Source organism: Trachypithecus francoisi, unplaced genomic scaffold (assembly GCF_009764315.1).
Source record: "Trachypithecus francoisi isolate TF-2019V2 unplaced genomic scaffold, Tfra_2.0 Lachesis_group17, whole genome shotgun sequence".
NCBI classification, from domain to species: domain Eukaryota; kingdom Metazoa; phylum Chordata; class Mammalia; order Primates; family Cercopithecidae; genus Trachypithecus; species Trachypithecus francoisi.
In genome coordinates, this window is record NW_022681462.1 from 87,013,485 (window position 1) to 87,035,771 (window position 22,287).

General features: G+C 45.4%; 2 protein-coding genes across 3 annotated transcripts; both read right to left on the bottom strand.

Annotated features, from left to right (window-relative positions):
• Window positions 1–1,660: 1,660 nt before the first annotated feature.
• On the bottom strand, window positions 1,661–11,686 carry SF3B6 (splicing factor 3b subunit 6). Its single transcript, XM_033176412.1, has 4 exons — window positions 11,180–11,686; window positions 8,797–8,915; window positions 2,787–2,925; window positions 1,661–2,617 (listed from the first exon to the last, which is right to left on the bottom strand). The coding sequence occupies exons 1-4, from the start codon at window positions 11,207–11,209 to the stop codon at window positions 2,528–2,530; spliced, it is 378 nt and encodes a 125-aa protein (XP_033032303.1). The 5' UTR covers window positions 11,210–11,686; the 3' UTR covers window positions 1,661–2,527.
• Window positions 11,687–12,122: 436 nt separating this feature from the next.
• On the bottom strand, window positions 12,123–20,207 carry TP53I3 (tumor protein p53 inducible protein 3). 2 transcript variants are annotated; one of them, XM_033176411.1, is made up of 6 exons: window positions 19,728–20,207; window positions 19,231–19,373; window positions 17,933–18,200; window positions 15,577–15,789; window positions 14,093–14,289; window positions 12,123–12,450 (listed from the first exon to the last, which is right to left on the bottom strand). In XM_033176411.1, the coding sequence occupies exons 2-6, from the start codon at window positions 19,366–19,368 to the stop codon at window positions 12,268–12,270; spliced, it is 999 nt and encodes a 332-aa protein (XP_033032302.1). In that variant the 5' UTR covers window positions 19,369–19,373; window positions 19,728–20,207; the 3' UTR covers window positions 12,123–12,267. The 2 variants fall into 2 exon arrangements, with proteins under 2 accessions (XP_033032302.1, XP_033032301.1); XM_033176410.1 differs by having other exon boundaries at window positions 19,222–19,373.
• Between the last annotated feature and the right edge of the window lie 2,080 nt (window positions 20,208–22,287).

Below are 22,287 nucleotides of genomic sequence, written 5' to 3' on the forward strand. Positions count from 1 at the left end.
TGGAATTGTTTCAAGATTGAGGAGGGAGGGGCTGGTAACAGGTACTGCTAGTGTTCCTCATAGACCCACTGATACATGTCACATGGTGTCATATATATGCTATGAGGCCATGTCATCTTGGCTATATGATCTACCTTTTTTGTCTCCAAGAAATCCTGGCTGTATTCCTTTGCTGAGGGTGGAGGAGTTAATGAAGAAGCAGAGGTTTAGGATGCAGAAAATAAGAGAAAGGAACTGCCTTGCATTTTAGTCACCCAAAGTCCCTGTGCTCACCTCTACTGTGGGACTAGACCAGCCAGAAGGTATTTCCTTCAGAATGTCTTGGTTCCTGGCTTTCTTTGATGACACAAATGTCTATAATAATTTCTTAGAAGTCAGCCTGCATAAAAGACATATGCATATTTTCTCCTGTGACACCAATAAGATAACTAAATATGGCATCAAGGACTATTTCAGGTGCCCACTATGGGGCATATAAAAGATCTTGGTCTAGAGTATTTATAGCTGAGGTGGGTCAAAGACGACACCCACTAAGAGAACTCCCCCAAAAGTGTAAACACATACTGGCTAGCACCTGGAGAGGACAGGCTAGGCTCTGCAAGTAAACTGGGAAATGAACCATTTTACTGGAGCTTTAAAAGATGCAGAAAATTATGATGCAGTATACTAATGAGTTTGGACATTGGCCTGTGAAAGCCACTAAAGTTGTTAAACAGAAGAGCAATAATAAGATCAAGGTCACGTCAGTTGTTTTCAAACTTTCAGTCAATGAATTCTCTATTCATACAAATTTTTTCTTAGAAACTCAAAAATTTAACCTAGATGAAAGTCAAGCAGCTCTGGCACACATGTGTGCACATATAAACACAGTCATCTGTTGTACTCTTAAAAGCATTTGAAAAACTGAGCTTTGGATGCCTTGTGCAAAGGACTGATCGTAATTATATCCTCAGCATCTTGGTGCAGTACTGTGTACAGAGTGGGGGGTCAGTGTTTGTCCACTGAGTGCAAGTTCTTGTAACTTAATTGGGACAAGATATGGAATTTCCAAATTAGAGGGAAGTTTTAAAAGTCTTAACTTTAGGTCACGAAATTCAGCTAACATATATCAATCCAAATGATGGACTGGTCATGATTGCTAATAGAAGGAATTTTTCCTTGTTATTAAAACAGCTACACCAGAGGCAAGCTAGCCTGCCACTTAGACAAATCACACTCTAAGTTTTAAAGTCTAATTTCAGTTTTTCCCTTACAAGAAAGTCTTTTAAAATTTCTTTTTACATTATCTAAAGGCATACCACGCATTACAAAAACCAATAATGCACTCATAAAAGCATTCAAAAGAAAATTACAGCTGTGGCTCCTTTCTTATCTGCCCACCCCTAGAAATGACTCTACTCTCTTACACTGCTTTCAAAAAACATTCAGATACAATTAAAAGCAGAATTGATGCTCTTTGTCCATTGAAATGATTTAGTGTATGTGCCCTTCAAATTGATTTTAGGTTCCAATTACACACAAAACAGTCCATGTTTTTCCATTTGGTCCATGCCTAAGCAATAAAAAGCAAATCATGGCTATATTCTCCCAAGCTGCCATGATGATGAATGGGGTAATAACCATACTATTTCCATGTCATGGGAACTTATGATAGTAAGAATGAGCATTAAGTATTTTATTTATGGTAAAGATATATTATGAACTAAGATCCAAAATATATACAGATGCTTAATAACTAAAGGAAAAGGCTACATAAATACAATCTTAGTCATATAACAACCAACACCACTACCCAAGCAGCTTGCTCTCAAATTTCTACCAACATGACAACCATTATGTACCCATAATAATTTTTTAAAAAATTTAAAGAGGCAAATCTAAGTTTCTAACAATGTACTATCATCTAAATGACCATTTCTATAATAGACCTCTGTTCTAAAGGCCAGGGTACCCATATTGACAAAGGTGTTTTGTTAACTATAAAGCAAGCATTATTCACATGTAAAGGCTTGGTTAATAACTGGTTGTTATCACACCAGCTTTGTATGTTAGCATTTTATTCATTCAACCAACATCATGAGCTTTGGTTTCCTCACCTGCAAAATGCAAATACCTATCTTCACTGAGTTGTTATGAAGGTTTAATTATTAATAGACATTCAGTAAACAGCAAGTTCCTTTGATGGCTAAGCACTGCACCGGGCCCTGGAGGCATTAAGAATTTACATTAAGAAGTCCTCTTTTCAAGAAGCACGGAATCCCTAGGAGCACCTACAATTCTTGATAAGCTTCAACTGTTTTTTCCTGGTATCAAACAGGAAGGGAAAGTTCAAGAGAAAAGATTGAGGTGTTTCACAAAAAGCTGTAAGTTTATTAACACAATGTATTCTAATATGTATCAAAGTTTCAAGTAGGTCATGTTGAACCTCAAATTAGAAATCACAATATTTAGAATTAATTAAAAAGGAAAAAAAAGTGGAAAATTGTCATTCATGGGATTTAGTCCAAAATGGAAATGTAGAAAACATTTATTTTGGTGGATCTGTGTTGATGCCGTATTTCTCCTTGAGAAGCTTCAACTGTTCCTCCTTTTTCTTTGTGTCCATCTTCTGAAATGCCTGGAAATGTGGTAAGCACCAAAAGTAAATTACCAATCTACAGCCAAATGAATTTCATCAATAGCATTAGCCAAAAAACAAAGTCACAGTAGACATATATCATCACAGTACAGTTCTACACTAATTCTCAAATGAGATCACTACACAATGAGAACTTTGCTACACTTACCCTGTTGGCATTATAGTACAAAACCACAAGGTATCTGTTACAAACATTGAATCCCGATAGGTGATCACATGCATTCTTGGCATCAAAGATGTCCTCATAGACCACATAAGCTGTTCCTCTAGTTTCAGGTGTGTTCCCCCTGGAGAGTTAAATCAAATTTAATTAAGATATACATTTACCGAGCATTGATAGTTGACTTACAGAACTATCTTTTAAACTGGCAACTGTCTTTTAAAAACAGTAAATTAAAATATGTTTTTAGTTAAGTATTTTGAAATCAACCTGAAACAATTAGAGGAAATAAACACGGATAGATATACTGGATAAACCTGTAATTTCTTGAATTAGGTAATTTTGCTTTTCGCTTTTATCTTAAGTAAAATATCTATAGGTCAAGCTGACTGTCACATCAGGAATACTAAGAACACAGCTACTACACAGAACAGCCTTGTGAGTTGTGGGGACTACAGGTGCTCTTGCCACCCTGACTGGCTCTACGATGTCTTTGTTTTGTTTTGTTTTTGTTTTTTTTGGGATAGAATCTCACTCTGTTGCCTAGGCTGAAGTGTAAGTGGCACGATCTCAGCTCATTGCAACCTCTGCCTTTCAAGTTCAAGTGATTCTTGTGCCTCAGCCTCCCAAGTAGCTGGGACTGCAGGCATGTGCCACCAAGCCCAGTTAATTTTTGTATTTTTAGTAGAGACAGGGTTTCATCATGTTCCCCAGGCTGGTCTCAAACTCCTGATCTCAAGTGATCCGCCTGCCTCAGCCTCCCAAAGTGTTGGAATTACAGGCATGGGCCAACACAAACGGTCTACATTCATTTTTAATACAACTCAAATGCTAATGCATGATACAGCTGTGTGGCTAGGGAGAAGGGCTAGGCTTCTGCAAAGATGGGAGTGGAAGTGTGCTTGTGGATAGGGTTATCTGTGAGCCAGGGTAGAATGCTGAAAGGTGGCTGGAAGTGGAAGCTGACCTTACTCATGGATACGGGGTTGCTGTTAGTGTAGGTATTCGTGGCCACTTCCTTCCTTCACCTTACCAACTTCCTCTGGGAGAGGTAGAGAGGTTTGAGGCGCAATGGAACACTAAACTGCAGGCAGCACATGGCCATGTGACTGTTAGTGGAGACAATGGATAGAGGTCTCACTCAGTTCAGGCTCTGGGTGACAAGATGGCCCCCTTGCCTCCATCAGTGTTCCAACTACCCAGTGCAACTGTGGAATGTGGTTTAAGACTGTGGGCTGACTCTCCATCTGCCACAGTCCCTACATACGGTTGAGTAAAAGCAGTGGAGCCATGGGAAGAGGAGGTAGCTGCCTAGACTTGATCTGGGACAGGACTATAGTCCGGGCCCTGCTCAAGCTTGTGCTTCCTGTAAAATTGAAAAGGTATAGGGTACTGCGGGTGATTGGAGGGTGCCACTGTCAATGAATGCGCTCACTTCGTCAGGTTGTGTAGGCCTGACGAGGGGTTTTAGAACGTTCTTTAGGCTCTGGGAAGTCTTAACAACTTTCAGACTTTTGACTTTTAAAAACTTAATACGGGCCAGGCGCGGTGGCTCAAGCCTGTAATCCCAGCACTTTGGGAGGCCGAGACGGGCGGATCACGAGGTCAGGAGTTTGAGACCATCCTGGCTAACATGGTGAAACCCCGTCTCTACTAAAAAATACAAAAAGCTAGCCGGGCGAGGTGGCTGGCGCCTGTAGTCTCAGCTACTCAGGAGGCTGAGGTAGGAGAATGGCGTAAACCCGGGAGGCGGAGCTTGCAGTGAGCTGAGATCCGGCCACTGCACTCCAGCCCGGGTGACAGAGCAAGACTCCGTCTCAAAAAAAAAAAAAACAAAACAAAACAAAGGTGATCTTATGTGTACTTCATTTACTCCTTTAGTGCCGTGCATAAGGCAGATGCTAATATGCCTTTGAAAAGTCGAGATCTACTTTCTCCTATCAATTCTCTCACACACACTTTGTCCAGGAAGCTCAAAACAAAACAAAGCAACTCTCTTTCTTCCTCTTGTATCTTCTTAGGAACTAGAATAGGGATAGACACTAACCCCACTTTAAAGACTCTCCATCTTAAGTGTCCCAGCCCTACTATACTATAATTTGAACTTTTAAAAGCATGTCTTTGTACCTACCACGTATTGGACACTGAGCTAACATTATTTTCTTATTTTTTTTGAGACAGAGTCAAGCAATTCTCGTGCAGGTGTGCGCTACCATGCCCGACTAATTTTTGTATTTTTAGTAGAGTTGGGGCTTTGCCATGTTGGCCAGGCAGGTCTCGAACTCCTGGCCTCAAGTGATCCACCCACCTCAGCCTCCCAAAGTGCTGCAATTTTCTTGACTGGCATTAAAATCTTAGAGTAGGAATAAGAACACCTAAGCATGTAACTTAGCCTCTCTGAGCTTCGGCTGCTTCACCTGTCCAGTGCCATCAGGCTCTATCACGTGCCCTACCTTCCATGTGGGTTTAATAATCAAAAGAGGTAACAAGTATGAAAGAGTTTTAAAAAATACAAAGTACCAAGTGTCTGCTACATGCCAGGTAGGGTCAAACCAAATCATCCTGATTTGATTGGGACTGTCCAGGTTTTAGCACTGAAAAGTCCAGTGTCCCAGAAAATCTCTCAGTACTGGGAAAACTGGGAAGGTTGGTCACCCTAGTGCCAGGTGCCAGGTATACAATAAAGCATGATCATAGTAATGGAACAGAAAAACAGCTGTTTCTCAATCTATAATTTAGACCTAAGCTCCTGTACCCTAAACTTCTACTAACCTATTCAACACATATAGACTATGTTCTTTCTGTGACAGGCACTAGAAATACAATAGTGAAAAAGACAAGCATCATCCCTTCCTTCCTTCAAGCTTATATTCAGGCAGTAGAAAGACATTACATAAATATTAAATCATTATAAATCTTTTTTGTTTGTTTGTTTTTGAGACGGAGTCTCTCTCTGTCACCCAAGCTGGAGTGCAGTGGCGCAACTTGGCTCACTACAACCTCCACCTCCTAGGTTCAAGCGATTCTTCCTGCCTCAGCCTCCTGAGTAGCTGGGATTACAGACGCGCGCCACCATACCCAGCTGATTTTTGTGTTTTTAGTAGAGACGAGGTTTCACCATGTTGGTCAAGCTGGTCTCAAACTCCTGATCTTGTGATCTGCCCACTTTGGCCTCCCAAAGTGCTGGGATTACACATGTGAGTCACTGCGCCCGGCCCTGAAATAATTATAAATCTTAAGAAATGTTTTGGCTTGGCATGGTGGCTCACGCTTGTAATCCCAGCACTTTAGGAAGCCGAGGTGGGAGGATCACCTGAGGTCAGGAGTTCAAGACCAGCCTGGCCAACATGGTGAAACCCCATCTCTACTAAAAATACAAAAATTAGCCAGGAATGGTGGTGGGTACCTGTTAATCCCAGCAACTTGGGAGGCTGAGGCTGGAGAACCACTTGAACCTGGGAGGCAGAGTTTGTAGTGAGCCAAGATCGTGCCATTGTACTCCAGCCTGGGCAACAAGAGCAAAACTCCATCTCAAAAAAAAAAAAAAAGTGTTTCATAAAAGAAGTAGAAAGCTGTAACAGATAGGGAAACAGGGAGCTACTTCAGCTAGGGTGGTCAGGGAAAACCTCTCTGACAAGGTGACATTGAAGCTGAGACCTGAAGAATGAGAAGGAGCCAGGCATGAGATGAGCTGGTGAAAACCATTCCAGATACAAGGAAAATAGAAGCACAAACGTTCTGAGCTGCTCTGCACTCTTCTTAAGATGCCCCTGCTTTATTCCCTGTCCTTTCATTTTGGCTTTTTGAAACATTCTCTAACTTCAGTGATTTAAGCATCCTTTAATTAAGTACTATCAATAAACTTTATAATGTCTTTATAAACTAATCACAACCACTTTTTATATTATTACTCTATTTTCTTTTCTCTTTTTTGAAACAGGGTCCCGCTCTGTCACCCAGACTGGAGTGCAGTGGTGTGATCTCAGCTCACTCACTGCAGCCTCAGCCTCCCAGGTTTAAGCGATTCTCCCACTTGAGCCTCCTGAGTAACTGCATTACAGGCACGTGCCACCATGCCCAGCTAATTTTTGTATTTTTTTGGTAGAGACGGGGTTTCACCATGTTGGCCAGGGTGGTTTCGAACTCCTAAGCTCTGGTGATCTGCCTGTCTTGGCCTCCCAAAGTGCTGGGACTGGAGTCACCGCATCTGGCCTCTTCTACTATTTTCTATATTATTCATTTAGTATACATTGGGTGCTTACCATGTATCGCACAAGTGCTATCAACACAAAACCAAAAATAATATATGGTATGAGCCCTGGAGGAACTCACAGCCTCCCCAGGGTGACAGATGAGTATAGAGACAACAGCAAAACCACGTGCTAACCTAGGAGAGACACATGGAAATGCTACAGGAGCAGAGGAGTGGCTGATGTACACTGGGAAGGAAAACTGATAAAGTACCTTCACAGACACTGTCTAATTTCATTCAAACTAAAATTCTCTTAAGATAGTGGGTTAGGAAGACTATTTCATAGATAACTGAAGCCCAGATAAGGTTAAATATTTTCTCCAGTTTCATAAGAGTAGGCAAGCCAGTATTTTAACCCAGGCCTTACAACCAATCCATGCTGTTTCCACATTAAAAGCTAAAAGGCCACCACCCAGATTATCTCATACTTGAACAGAAAACCAAAAAATCTAGGCAACTAGTCACACACATGGCTAGTAACAAGGCCTGAAGTAGAATCTTGTCTCCTGATCCCCAAGTCAGGGATTCGCCATGTTGGCCAGGCAGGTCTTGAACTCCGGACCTTGTATACCATTCTTTATATATCTAGAGCAGGGTTTCTTAACCTAGAGTCCGTGTATCCCCTGAAATATATGCAACATGTGTGCATTCTTCTGTAGAGATGGTCTAAAGCTTTTATCAGATGCTCAAAGGACTGAGACCTCCTAAAAAGGACAGCTGGTCTATAACACGTTCACTTTCATCCCCATCTGAGTACCAATGATCATGTATTTCCAGCTCTTGGTTTACTCTCTGGAGGGACCGTGTCATTCAAAAGGAGGGCCCTCAAGACCTCATAGTCCTAAAGCCAGGAAGGAGCTCTCAAGTCATACAACACAGAATTCTGACTAGAAATAAAAACTTCATATGTAGTCATTACTGGGGTAAAATAATACTTTTTTAAAAACAAAAGCTTTAGAAATCCTTTCAGATGGACTCTTAAGTCACTAGCCTTTTCATATGAGTTAGAGTATCAGGGGCTATGTATGGTACTGTGTAATGCAGAGGTTCAATTTAGAGTCAGAAGAATTTACCACTAAGCACTGTAAGACTAGAAAGGTACTTTACTCTCAGGGCTATAGTTTTGTTGATCCAAATAAAAGCACTTATTATGGTTAATGGTATTCAGTAGATGTCCAGTAAATGTCACTTGAAGGTATGAGCCCCAATCTTTACATTAAATTAAAACATGAATGCTTGTAATTAGATGTTTTCCTCTATACTTTCAAATCTTCAATTGAAAGAGCTGTAGTTGAAAATATCACTTTTTTCTGTTACTTTTATACTTTTTTACTTATTCAGAAATTCTGGAGTTATTTAAAGAGACAGTGATGATTGTTGAGAAAATTATAGAGCTACTGCATACAAAAAACATAGTGTAACAGCTAGCTTTACAAATAATGGGTAGGCAATAAATGTTAGTTCTTTCCTTTCTCAACCAGTTTCCTCAAAGCATTCATTATTACTTCAATGAATGCTTTGAGGAAACTCAAATCCTCTTCTTGGCTCTCATTGAGTGGATCATTAGGGTCTCAGTAGGTTTTTTCCCTCCTTCAAAAAGATCTCATCTCTTTGATCTCAATCTGTTAGTCTCTAGGCTCTTGGTAAGGGTTGCTGCACCGCACACAACACAGGGTGGCCTCATCGTCAGCTAAAATTCTGATTACAGATTATGCTATTTTCTTTAAATGACTCAGTAAGACTCACACTCTGATTTGACGAATAGGTCCGTATTTCCCAAATATATCATACATTTCTTCAGCTGTGATTTTGTATGGCAAATTTCTTATATACAATATCCGATTTACTTCAGGTGGAAGTCGAATCTAAAATGAGAAATATGTATTGTTATTATAATTAGGGGCAGAAGTGCTACCATTTAAAAAAATTCTTAATGATACATAATAATAAAAAGCCAAGAATAAGAGGTATAATTTGATCTTTCTGAAAATGGGAAGATCTTTGAAAAAGCAACAAGAGGCTGGGTGCAGTGGCTCATGCCTATAATCCCAGCACTTTGGGAGGATCACTTGAGCCCAGGAGTTTGAGACCAGCCTGGACAACACAGTGAGACCCCCATCTCTATAAAAAATTTTAAAAATTAGCCAGGCATGGTAGTAGGTATCTGTAGGCCTTCGCAAACCTTACCACCATCAGTCCTGCTAACACCGGAGTTGGGCCGTACCCTCTTCCCTGCCTATCCCAGGAGATGACCCTGATTCTTGTTTCCTGGAGAAAATAGACATGACCAATTGGTAAATACTTTTCATCTATATCCAACTACTTTTCCTCTATTACTACGCCAACCTTCATCTGCTAAAAACCTCCACTTCTGGACTTAACCTATCTTTCTTCCATATCATGTTTCTCACACCCTGCTGGATTGCTCCCATTGGCATAACAACACACCTATATCACACATCTTTTAAAAAGTCAACTATCTGGCCGGGTGCGGTGGCTCATGCCTGTAATCCCAGCATTTTGGGAGGCCAAGGCAGGTGGATCACTTGAGGTCAGGAGTTCGAGACCAGCCCGTCCAACATGGAGAAATCCTGTCTCTACTAAAAATACAAAAATTAGCCGGGTGTGGCAGTGGGTACCTGTAATCCCAGCTACTCAGGAGGCTGAGGCACGAGAATTGCTTGAACTCAGGAGACAGAGGTTGCAGTGAGCCAAGACTGCGCCACTGCACTCCAGCCTGGGCAACAGAATGAGAGTCTGTCTCAAAAAAAAAAAAGTCAACTATTATCCAATTTCCCTACTTCCTATTTACATGAGAACTCATGGACAGAGTGTCTTTGCTGTTTCCATTTTCTCATCTTTCACCATCTTTTCACTCCACTGCAATCAAGTTTTCATTCACTGAAATGATTCCTATCATCAAGGTCACCAAAAGTCTCCATTTACATATCCAATGGTCAATTGTCTGTCTTTTCTTTCTTCTTTTTTTGATTTTTTTTTTTTTTGAGACGGAGTCTCGCTCTGTCACCCAGGCTGGAGTGCAGTGGCCGGATCTCAGCTCACTGCAAGCTCCGCCTCCCGGGTTTACGCCCTTCTCCTGCCTCAGCCTCCCGAGTAGCTGGGACTACAGGCGCCCGCCACCTCGCCCGGCTAGTTTTTTTTTGTATTTTTTAGTAGAGACGGGGTTTCACCGTGTTAGCCAGGATGGTCGTGATCTCCTGACCTTGTGATCCGCCCGTCTCGGCCTCCCAAAGTGCTGGGATTACAGGCTTGAGCCACAGCACCCGGCCTTTTTTTTTTTTTTTTTTGAGTGAGGGTCTTGTTCTGTCTCTTGGGCTGAAGTGCTGTGCAGTGGTACAATCATGGCTCAAGACAGCCTTGAATCTCTGGGCTCAAGCAATCCTCCCACCTCAGACTCCCAAAGTGCCGGGATTACAGGCATGAGCCACCTCGCATACCCTAACTTCATCGTATACCTCTAAGCGTTTTACAGTTGACTAATCTCTCTTTTGAGTTTTTTTTTAAAGTTTCCATAACACTGCACTCTCAAACACTAGAATGTAAGCAGAAGGACTTGTTTTATTCACGGCTGTATTCCCAATACGTAAGACTAGTGTCTGGCACATAGTAGCTGTTCAATAAATATAACTGATGAATTATGTCCCACATGGCAAGCAGAATACACAGTAGGTGCTCAAAAAATATTGTTTTAATTAATATATTAATGAAGGATCCGAAAAGCTCCAAGATCTGAGGGGAATCCCAGGCCCCAATTGTTGGTGAACCATTAAGTTAGCTGAGAACTCTTCTGCGCTATCGACTTTAAGCCAAGGAGATAATCCTAACGCCAGGTCCTTAGGTGCAGGTCACGCAAAGAGACTACAGGGGTTAACACTATCACTGACACTAGGGTAGAGACTAAGGAACTCTCAAAAGGGGTGGGGGCAGAAATGTCGCTCAAGGAGCATATCTCTGAGAATGGGGCCAGGATAGTGTCTTCGCTGACAAGATAGGAATTCTGGAGTTCTCCGCTCTGGGGACGGGGGAGGGGCAAGAATGCTCCGATCCACGCCGCTAATAAAGTCAAACTCGAAGTTCTCCCAACCTCCGCAGAACACCCGGTACTCACGTTCGCCCTCTTGGCCGCTTGCATCGCCATCTTGGCGGGCTGATAAGGTTACCGTAGCAGATACTGAAATTCCTCCGGAGCTCGCTTGGTTTCAGGCGTTACACCGCTAGACGCAGGACATCAACATCCAGGACCCGCCGGAAGCTGTTACAGCAGAACAGCGCTGTCTCACGCCGAGACGCGCTGACGTAGCAGCCCCCTTCGAATACACTCCGGGGTAAAACCCAGCCTGAGACGCGAGGCCGGAAGATGGAAACGCGAGTTCAAGACACTTCCGGGCTCTGTAGCGTAAAGGGCGGGGCGTAGCCTCCAAAAGGCGGGATGTTCCGGTAGGGGAGGCCCTCCCTGAGCAAAGGGACCTGGGTGGAGGGGGCGGGGCCTGAGGAGGGCGGTGAGCTGGGGCGGGACCCAGGTGAGTAATTGGGGAGCGGAGGAGGCGGGGCTTGAGGAGGGTTATGACAAGTAGGGAGGGGCCCAAGTGAGTAGCGGGAGGGGGCGGGGCCTGAGGAGGGCTGTGAGAGGTGGGGTGCGGCCCAGGTGAGTAGCGGAAGTGGTCGCGTCCTGAGGAGGGTGGTGGAGGTTCGGCGGGGCCCAGACGTGTAGCGGGAGGTGGTGGGGGCTGAGAAGGGCGGCGAGAGGTGGGGTGGGGCCCAGGTGAGTAGCCGGTAGGGCCGGGGCCTGCTGTGGTGCCCCCGTGCGGGGCGCGCGGGCAGGTGCGGGAGATGCGATGGTGGGTCTGAGCCTCTAGCCGTGCTCAAGGCGGAGTCTGCGGGGTTCTGGCGGCTTGTGTCACGACTGACGTTGTAACTATACCCAGAACCTCCGACCCTGGAGGGGCGCTCAGGTCGAGCCTCAGCCGATCGGGGCTCTGAAATCCCCGCTGCGACGCCCGCCGGACTCCCTCCCCAACCCCGCCGCGGCGGCCGCAGTCCGCGTGCCACCCTTCCAGTCCACTCTTTATTTCCTTAGACCAGCTTTAAACGGCTCTGGAGGAAGCACCGGGTTTCTTGCCTGTTTATTGTGAATCTTCTCCAGGTTTGCTCTAGAAAGGCCTGGGGTGGCCGCGTCCTGTCTTGCCCCCTCCTCCTTCACTGGGGCAGTTCCAGGACGATCTTGCCTAGGTTTTTGTTGGCCTCCATGTACTTATGGGCCTCCTGGATTTCGGTCACTGGGTAGATTCTGTCCAGAACCGGCAGTAGACGTTGGGGGCCCTCCGTGGAGAAGTGAGGCAGAATTTGCTCCGTGAAAGCATTCACCAGCATTTGCTTGTACTAAGACAAGGGAAAGGAGAGCATCAGCCTGGGGAGAGAGCCTCACCCCACCCTCCTCATCCTCGTCAGCCTTCTTGCTCTCTCTGAAACCACATATCTGAAAAAGCATACGGGGACACTTAACCCCTCACTTCCTAGCATGTGTGTGCAATACCCCTGAAGGAGTGATGTGCCATCTCAGAATATGTCTGATAGGTATATTGTTTATTTTGAGGTGAAAACGTTGGAGAAATTGTAGTTTCAGAAAAGGATAGCTGACCTGTCTCTTCTTGCATATAGCAAGTCATACAGATTCCTGTGGGGGGGGCACCCTCCCCATACTAGGGCAAGAAAATAGCCCTTATCACCGGAGACTGGAAACAGGGCTACAGTGGATCTGAGTAAGTACACTTAAGGAAGTAACACTTATCTTCCACTAGTTTTACGCCCTCACCCCCATATATCTCCTAGTGACTTCCCTAGAAATTTACTATCCCAGCCCGATTTTGTCTTATTTCTTCTCAAATTTATTGTTCTTTGTCTAAAAATTACAAAAGCATCTTACTTTGGCCAGATCACTTGAGCCTGGGAGTTTGAGATCAGCCTGGGCAACATGGTGAAACCATCTCTACAAAAAATACAAGCCAGGCATGGCGGTATGCCTTTGTCTTGGCTACCTAGGAGCCTGATTGTGCCACTGGACTTCAGCCTGGGTGACAGAGTAAGACCCTGTCTCCATAAAAAAAAAAAGTACATGCTTTTCTCCTGTCAATCCAGCCGAAGAGACCACATAGGAGCTAAAGCGGGGTTACAGGTGATCTCTGGCTCCCCTGTACCTCCAGATGTGTAACTTCTGTTCTGTACCACATAAAGACTGAAGCCTGAAGTAAAATGTTAGTGTCACTGACAGCCTAAGAATTGTTTTTAAATAAAGGGTCTTCACCCAGGAGGCAGCCACAGATAGGACTCATATAGGCTCAGTGCAAAAAGGATGCTTAAGTTCTCCTGTCCCCTCAGCTGGTGCAAAACCCTATGGTGGAAACATTCCCAAAGCTGGTACCTGCTAGACTGCCAGATGGAATATTTCAGGAGCATATAATCTTTTTTTTTTGAGATGTGTTTTTGCTATGTTGCCCACGCTGGGGTACAGTGTCTATGCGCAGGTGCAATCATAGCTCACTGCAGCCTTGAAACTCCTGGACTCAAGCAGTCCTCCACCTCAGCCTTCCAAGTACCTGGGACTACAGGCGAGTGCCACTGTGCCCGGCATGGAACCTATAATCTGTTGAAGGCCAAGGCTTACTTATTTTTTACTCACTTAAGAGTCTTTCTTAACACACTGAGATGAATTCTGCCTTTGAAAACAAAGTCTTGGAACTACTTGAAATACTTCCTAATATGGTCAGTGCTTTGTTCATTCTATTAGAATGTTCAGATAACGTGTGAAGTATCAGCTACACTTCTTTTCATGATACTGAAGCCTCTATCGACCAATCTGAATCAGTTCTCTGAAATCAGGTTCCCTATTTATCTTCAGAGGGGGAGATTTCTTCATAGAAACTAACCTCCCTAACCTAAGGTAGAGCTTCCTTTCTCGGGGTAATGTAAATGAACCACACTCTTCTGGGTTAAATCACATGTTTTCTTTTCATTCATTACTCACCTTATTGTCCCTAGATCTCAGCAAACTGGTGATCAGACTTCCTCGCTTAAAAAGTAGCTTTGAAAACAGGGGCCCATTGATGTCAGCTCCTCCCATCAGACCATAGAGAACCCAGCGACCATCAAGAGCCAGGCAGTTGACGTTCTTCTCCCAGTAGGATCCGCCTATGCAGTCTAGAATAAGATTAACTCCAGCACCTTCCATAGGAAACAGATTTGTGATGCTAGTCAGATATAGAAAGCTTGGTACAAAATAAGATACCATGATATATTTGTGGATTATGGACATAAATACAGATGCAAGTGGTAAATCTATAGGTTGGAATTAGAAATACTGCTTGAAGAACTGTTGTAAATGGAGTTTAGATAGCGGAACTCTATCACAGCATGTGTGAAGATCACCCTTTATGATGCCTAGCTACAGCAAGGGGGAAGTGGGGCACCATGGCCTAGAGTCTCCTCTCATGCCAAAATAAGTACAGTCCCACTGACACCCAGACATGATTTAAAATAGAATACAGGAGGCCCAACCTAGGCTAGTTGTTCACATAGAAGTTAGGAAGTATCCGCACTGGGTTATTGGAATTATAGGCTTTCTAGCTTTGGTTTCATCTCTCCTTTTCTTTCTTTCTTTCTTTTTTTTTTTTTGAGACAGAGTCTCGCTCTGTCGCTCAGGCTGGAATGCAGCGGTGCGCTCTCGGCTCACTGCAAGCTCTGCCTCCCGTGTTCACGCCATTCTCCTGCCTCAGCCTCCCGAGTAGCTGGGACTACAGGCATCTGCCACCATGCCCAGCTAATTTTTAGTATTTTTAGTAGAGATGGAGTTTCACCATGTTAGCCAGGATGGTCTCGATCTCCTGACCACGTGATCCACCCGCCTCGGCCTCCCAAAGTGCTGGGATAAGGCCTCCTGAGTAAGAATTGCTTGAACCTGGGAGGCAGAGGTTGCAGTGAGCCGAGATCAAGCCACTACACTCCATCCTCAGTGACAGAGCGAGACTCCATTTCAAAAAAAAGAAAGAAAAGAAAAATGGAAAGGGATGAGCCAAAAATAGACACATCTGGCTTTGGAATACAGCAGTGTGCACATCTACTCACTCATTTAGGGTGCTATCACCCAACCCTACCATGCCCGGCTCCAAACTTGTCTCTGACTCCAAGTCTCCTATTAACTAAGTGTAGAATGGCTGGTTGGGAAGAAAAGGTGCTGGATAATTCTAGACCAAGTCTGCGTGGTCTAAAGTGTGGATGAATCTTATCTCTTGCAAGAATGCACATGGAAACCATCTTAGATATAAATATGACTGCCTGTCTGCAGTGGTCAGATACCATAGTACTAGAATTTGGCCAGGGCAGCTGTGGAGCACTTAGTAGAGGTAAGACTGATAGACAGCATTGGCAACTTTGAGACTGGTGGGGATTTTATTTAATCATCTCTTAAATTCCTGCTGAACTGTAGAAACCTTTGTTTCTACAGTTGTTTACCTTTGGTGAATTTCAGTGTTGCTTCAGAGAAATCCTCTTCTTTGTAATTAAATCCAGCAGCTGCTCCAAGCTTTTCTGCCATTTGAAGCTTTTGCTGGGAGCCAGCTGTGACCAGAGGAATAGCTCCAGCCATCCGGGTGAGTTGGATAGCAGCTGTGCCCACACCACTCAGTCCTGCATGGATTAGCACATAGTCTCCAGCCTGAACGTTTCCTGTGACAGAAAGTACAGGGTTCTCTTTACTTTGCAACTACTACATATTCCCCACACAGGCATATTCTATCAAGATCACCTGGCCGTTGCACCAAATGCCAAATCGATCTTTTGCTTTTCCTTTTTTATTTGGTGGGGTGGGGGTGGGACGCTGTGACTCAAATACAAACCGTCTTGTTCTTTGGAGAAAGAAAAAGCATATTGACAATCCTTTTTTGTCTTATTTCCTCTGACTAAAGTGGAAAACAGCCTTTTGAAACAGGGCTGTAAGCAGTCACATCCATAATCTCTATTTTATCTATGATATAACACCAAAATGCACATCTCTGACCTACACCTGAATAAGTACGAACAACTACCATTCCCATGGTCACCCACCACCCAAAGCCAGTCCTTGTAGAGTCTGAAATGCCTCTAGCTGGTCTTCCTGATCCAGGCAACAGGTAACCACCAGGCTCTTCTTCCTAAGATGGCACTTTCATTACGTTATTCCTCCTCAAAATGTAAAGTGCTTCTCCATTGGCTTTTGCGTTGAGTCCAGACAGCTTGATATTCAAGGACACCATGATCTGGCCCCAGCTTCATTTTTCACAAATCACAATAGTCATCCTTCACTACTGAGTGCAGTGGCTGGTCCCATCTTGATACTCTTTCCTTTTTTTTTTGAGACAGTCTCTCTTTGTCACCCAGGCTGGAGTACAGCGTCGTGATCTCAGCTCACTACAAGCTCCACCCACCTAGGTTCATGCCATTCTCCTGCCTCAGCCTCCTGAGTAGCTAGGACTACAGGCACCCGCCACCACGCCTGGCTAATTTTTTGTATTTTTAGTAGAGACGAGGTTTCACTGTGTTAGCCAGGATGGTCTCAATCTCCTGACCTTGTGATCTGCCTGCCTCGGCCTCCCGAGGTGAGCCGAGGTCCGGCCTACTCTTACTTTTTCTTTGAGACAGAGTCTCACTCTACTGCCCAGGCTGGAGTACAGTGGCATGATCATGCCTTACTGCAGCCTTAACCTTCCTGGGTTCAGGTGATCCTCCCAACTCAGCCTCCTGAGTAACTGAGACAACAGGCGTGCACTATCATGCCTGGTTAATTTTTGTGTTTTGTGTAGAAACAGGGTTTGCCATGTTGCCCAGGCTGGTCTCGAATTCCTGGGCTCAAGTGATCCGTCTTCCAAACTGCTACTATTATAGGTGTGAGCCACCTTGCCTGGCCGATACTCTTTCTTAGGCCACCTTGGCATGCCTATGCCCTTCACAAGTCTACCCACCCTTCAAAGCCTTATCTTCCAAAAAGCTTTCTGACTACGCTTGTCCACACCATCTTTTCCCATCTCCAGTTTCTATTGTAGTTAGAGACTGGGCTATCCTTCTAAACTCTATGGTCATCTGATCTTATGCATATGTTGCCTTCTGAGTCACACTGCACTGTCTAAAGGCAAGGAACAAGTCTTCTTAGATTCCCTTATGTGAGTTCTTTTTTTTTTTTTTTTTTTTTTTTGAGACGGAGTCTCGCTCTGCCGCCCAGGCTGGAGTGCAGTGGCCGGGTCTCAGCTCACTGCAAGCTCCGCCTCCTGGTTTACGCCATTCTCCTGCCTCAGCCTCCCAAGCAGCTGGGACTACAGGTGCCCGCCATGTCGCCCGGCTAGTTTTTTGTATTTTTTAGTAGAGACGGGGTTTCACCATGTTAGCCAGGATGGTCTCGATCTCCTGACCTCGTGATCCGCCCGTCTCGGCCTCCCAAAGTGCTGGGATTACAGGCTTGAGCCACGGCGCCCGGCCTATGTGAGTTCTTGACTGTCCTTAATGGGATTGGGGAGGAATAAATGAGTCAATTGACCCCATCTGTTGCACTGGGACCCCAGAGAGAAGCTCAGCATGATTTTGAGAAGCTGGGACTGCTGCTGAGCCTCTGGTGTTAAGGTGTACAGAAGTCTCCTATCTAGTGTGATCCAGACCTTCTATCTGCTAACCATGATTCTCAGCCTCAACATTAAACCCTTCTAACATGGTTTGAAGACCTGACAGTACAGGTGATACAGCAGGGCCTGGGAGTGCCCTGGAGGATTGCTGGGATTCAAGGTGGCTTATTTATGAAGGTGTTGAGCCACATTGTGTGGAGTGAGCATGGAGGCCTCCTCACCCACAAGATGTAACAGCTGGAATGCGGTGAGCCAGGCCTCCGGGATGGCCGCAGCCTGGAGCAGGGTCAATCCCTCTGGGATAGGCATGAGGAGGCTTTCGGGGACAGTGACATACTGAGCCTGGCCCCCACCGGGGAGCAGAGCCATGGCTGCGTCCCCGATCTTCCAGTGTCCCTGGCAGCTAGGCCCCAGCTCTGCCACGTGTCCAGATGCCTCAAGTCCCAAAATGTTGCTGGCTCCTGGAGGTGGGTCATACTGGCCTTCTCTCTGCAGAGAAAGAAGTGCACTAAGTGGTGAGCATGATCAGAAGGCTGTGTGTCACCACCCCGGCCCCTCTTCCAACATCCCGTCTTTTTTTTTCAGAAACAAATTTCAGGATGAAGTCAGGTTTTTGTAAGTCAGGAGAAGAGAAAGGAGAGGCCATTCGTTTTATGCAAATAAACTGGAGGTCACATGATCAGTGGATGTTATAACTGGTAGAGTCCTTAGGTATTTACCTCACCTGAACCCTTTGCTTTACAGATGGAAAAACTGAGTCCCAGACAGGGGAAAATACAGTCATGGGATTGGGAACCTTGATGATGGTTCCCATGCATCAAGCGCTAGGCTCTGTGCTCACTCACCCCAGTCCTCAGAAGCTGTAGAGCAGAGGGACTTAACCAGGAGTGTGTGGCAGAACCACCTGAGGAGTATTTCAAAGTACATGTGCCTGGGCCCCCATCACGTTTCTTTTGTGCCCCAGGGAATTCTGATGCACATTTCTGAATGACCACAACCAATGCAGTGGGCCCAGGTCAGTAAATCAGTAGCAGACAGAAGACAATTCTTATAGAGTACTGCCAGCTGTCAGCTCTGGGACTCTCAGAGTGGAAAGAGTTAAGAGATCCTCAGAGCCACAAAGACCTCAGCTTGAATCCCAGCTCTTCTGCCTGCTAGTGTCATGGCCTTAGGCATACTGCTTAACCTTGCTGACTTTCAGTTTCCTTATCTGTAGAATGAAGACGATGAACAGGGTAGCCTGGGGAGTAAGTGTGCCCACACCCCACAACAATGTTAGTTCCGCCCTCCTTATCTGGAGGCCTGAGTAGCTCTGGATTAGCTGGGGGTGGATTCTGCTTTGCAAATACTCCCCCTTGTTTTGTATGAACAAAAGGGGAGCCCTGGGTTAGGTCTGGGAAGCCCCAGCGCATGTGCCTGTTGGGTGTGGGGCGGTGCACGCCTTCACGTCTGGTCAATGTCCACTGAATGCTGTTGAGAGGTAGTCCCACCCAACCCGGCACAGCTGAACCCTGGGTACCTGCATTAAGTCCGCCCGGTTCAGGGCACTGGCCGCCACCTTCAGGAGGACTTCACCCTCCCCCGGGCTCGGCTTGGCCACCTCCTTCACGTAGAGGTTTTCTGGTCCTCCCGGCTTGTCAAAGTGCACGGCTAACATGTTCTCTGAGGACAGAGGGCAGAACAGGACAGGGCAGAGCAGGGCAGGGGCCGCTGTATCCTCGCGGAGCAGCCCAGCCTCAGGCTGGCACCGCGGTGTCCCCTGCCGGCCAGTGCCTCGCTGCCCTGGTCTCCCGCGGACCCGGTCTCGGCCCCGAGCTCCTGACTGGGAAGTCGTCGGCCGCCTCCAGACCGATCCCACCCGGAACACAGATGGGAACGGCGGGAAGTGGGATGGCGGTACAGGGCTGGATGCGGCAGAGCAGGACAACGCCGAAGAGGATCAGGCAAATCACACTCCCTCTGAGTTGGAATCCCCCAGCCCTACCCGGGTCCCCGGCACCCGTGTGAGGTACTTACTCCTGGCCCGGCTCCCCTCCCGTGCACCAGGCGGCGCCGAGCGGTTCTGGCTCCTGCAGGTCCGGGTGGCATAGCACGAGCCCCAGAGTCCCAGGACTGCCTCTGCCTCCACCGGAATGGACGGCGGGACTTGGGGCAGCCGGAGGGGTGGGGCTAAGCAGAACCACCCTCCCTCTCTTTGCTCCTTTCCCCTTTAAAACGCAAAATTAGAAGCGAGCAAATCAGATTTTCTTGTCCTTTTAGTCTCTGGAAAAGAGTCTTTCTCTCAGCTTGGCAGAAAGTGCGATTCTAGCTCTCACTGCAAGGAGAGGAAACTTCCTTCTCTCTAGGGAACGAGACCCAACCTCTTGGCAGGCGAATCGGTCCATTTTCCAGGCAAGGCCAGGCTTTTGGCACATTTATGTAGCAGGCTGGCATCCTGCCCATCTTGGGTATGGGTGGGCAAGCTGGGTGCTGCTAAGAGAAGAGAAAGGAACCGTTGAGAGTGGGGGTGGGGAAGGAAGGCAAAACGCAGTCCTGGGATCCTTATCACGCCCCCTCCTTCTGACACTCCCGGGGGAGAGGTTCAGCCCCAGGAGAAGGATACTGGCGATTTTGACTGGGTAAAAGCTGTATCCGTAAGCTACGTGAAGATTTCTCAACCTCGGTAGTGTTGACATTTTGGACTGGCTAGTTCGTTGTTATACGAGATTGTCCTGTGCATTGTAGGATGTTTAGCAGCATCCCTGGCCTCCTCCCCGCTACATATCCATAGCACTCCTTGTAAATTCCTGTTTTAGTAAGAATCTCCCATCCTTGACATCTGATCACTCTCAATATCTGATCAAGTTCCTCATCCTCCACCATCCCCCAAGTGATATCCGACCACCCTGGCCTGTCTTCAGTAAGAATCCTGTTAGGTCAGTTTAGATAGAATCCCCCTTACCCCTGATGCCTCTTCTTTTCCATCCACTGACCCCCTACACTGCTCCTTGGCTATACATTCCCACTTGTCCATGATGCACTCAGAGTTGATCCCGACCTGTCTCCTCCACTGCAACAACCCATTGCAGTGGTCCCTAAACCTGTAGTGATGGTGCTAAATAAAGTCTTCCTTAATGCGCTTTAACAAGGATCATTGAATAATTATTTATTTAACACAGCAGAGCAAAAGCCTATAGAGATGGAAATAATAAAATGATGGGACTTAAGGAAAAATTCAGGAGACCCTGCTATAAGAATAACAGGAATTTTAGAAGGAGGAAGAGGAATGGATGAAGAAGATTCAATAGTTAAACAAATAAAAGAATACAGTTTTCCTAAATTCTAGCAGATTATACAGATTGAAAACATTCACTAGTTAAAGGATGGATTTATGAGAACAAAAATGCATGCCTATATTTTATAAAATTTCAGGTTCTAACAAGTGTGGAAAGAATAAGTTACCCACAATTGGTTAAAAAATAAAAATGGCTTCCTCCCTCCCTTCCTTTCTTCCTTCCCCCCACCTTTCTCTCTCTCTCTTTTTTGTAGTGTAGGGGTCTCACTATGTTGCTCAGGCTGGTCTCAAACTCTTATGCTTAAGCAATCCTCCTGCCTCAGCCTCCCAAAGTGCTAGGATTACAAGTATGAGCCACTGTGCCCAGCAAGTTTCTATCTGCAATCTGGAAACTAGAAGAGAGTAGACTAGCCTCTATTGACTAGAAGAAAAGGACTGTAACTCAATATACCCCATTAAGATATAATTCACTTATTAGGGCAAAAAGCATGTTTGAGCATGTATAAGGATTCAGAGACGCATCATCTGGATATGCATCTGTCCAAAATTGAGGAAAGGTTTGAACCAAATAATAAATGTCCTAGAACAGAGGCAGATGGAAAGGAAATAGTTGTAAATAATGAACTTTGCAAAAATCTACACTAAAACTGATTGGATTAAGAAAATGGAATGGATTAAGATAGATGGGGAATGTGTAATGTAAGTGTTAAATAAGAACTTTTAAAATGCAAGGAATTACTTTAAAAAAAATTATAATAATACCAACCACTAAGTATACTAAAGTCTCCCAGTAAAACTAGGAGTTGAAAGTGCCTAAGATTTTATCTTGGTGAGCCCTTGGTCGATGTAATCTTGCAGTGTGTAATAAGAAACATATATTTGGCCGGGCGCGGTGGCTCATGCTTGTAATCCCAGCACTTTGGGAGGCCGAGGCGGGTGGATCACAAGGTCAGGAGATCGAGACCATCCTGGCTAACACGGTGAAACCCCATCTCTACTAAAAAATACAAAAAGTCAGCCGGGCGTGGTGGCGGGTGCCTGTAGTCCCAGCTGCTGGGGAGGCTGAGGCAGGAGAATGGCGTGAACCCGGGAGGCGGAGCTTGCAGTGAGCCGAGATCATGCCACTGCATTCCAATCTGGGCCACAGAGCCAGACACTGTCTCAAAAAAAAACCAAAACCATATATTTTTGGTCTTTGTCCTGAGTTCCTGCAATAGCACTCCTAAAACCTCTATTATTTTCTGGATAAATATCTCTTTCTTTCTTTTTTAATTTTCTTTTTTTTTCGTTTTTTTGTTTTTT

Bases quoted from the DNA above. Each gene is read 5' to 3' on its own strand.
- SF3B6 (XM_033176412.1), bottom strand. From the start codon at position 11,209: ATGGCGATGCAAGCGGCCAAGAGGGCGAAC. The intron at 8,916-11,179 runs GTGAGTACCGGG...TTCTCATTTTAG, and splicing joins AAGCGGCCAAGAGGGCGAAC to ATTCGACTTCCACCTGAAGT. The intron at 2,926-8,796 runs GTGAGTCTTACT...TTAACTCTCCAG, and splicing joins CCTATTCGTCAAATCAGAGT to GGGGAACACACCTGAAACTA.
- TP53I3 (XM_033176410.1), bottom strand. From the start codon at position 19,368: ATGTTAGCCGTGCACTTTGACAAGCCGGGAGGACCAGAAAACCTCTAC. The intron at 18,201-19,221 runs GTTCAGCTGTGC...CTTTCTCTGCAG, and splicing joins ACTTAATGCAGGTACCCAGG to AGAGAAGGCCAGTATGACCC. The intron at 15,790-17,932 runs GTGAGGAGGCCT...TTTCTGTCACAG, and splicing joins CCAGCTGTTACATCTTGTGG to GAAACGTTCAGGCTGGAGAC.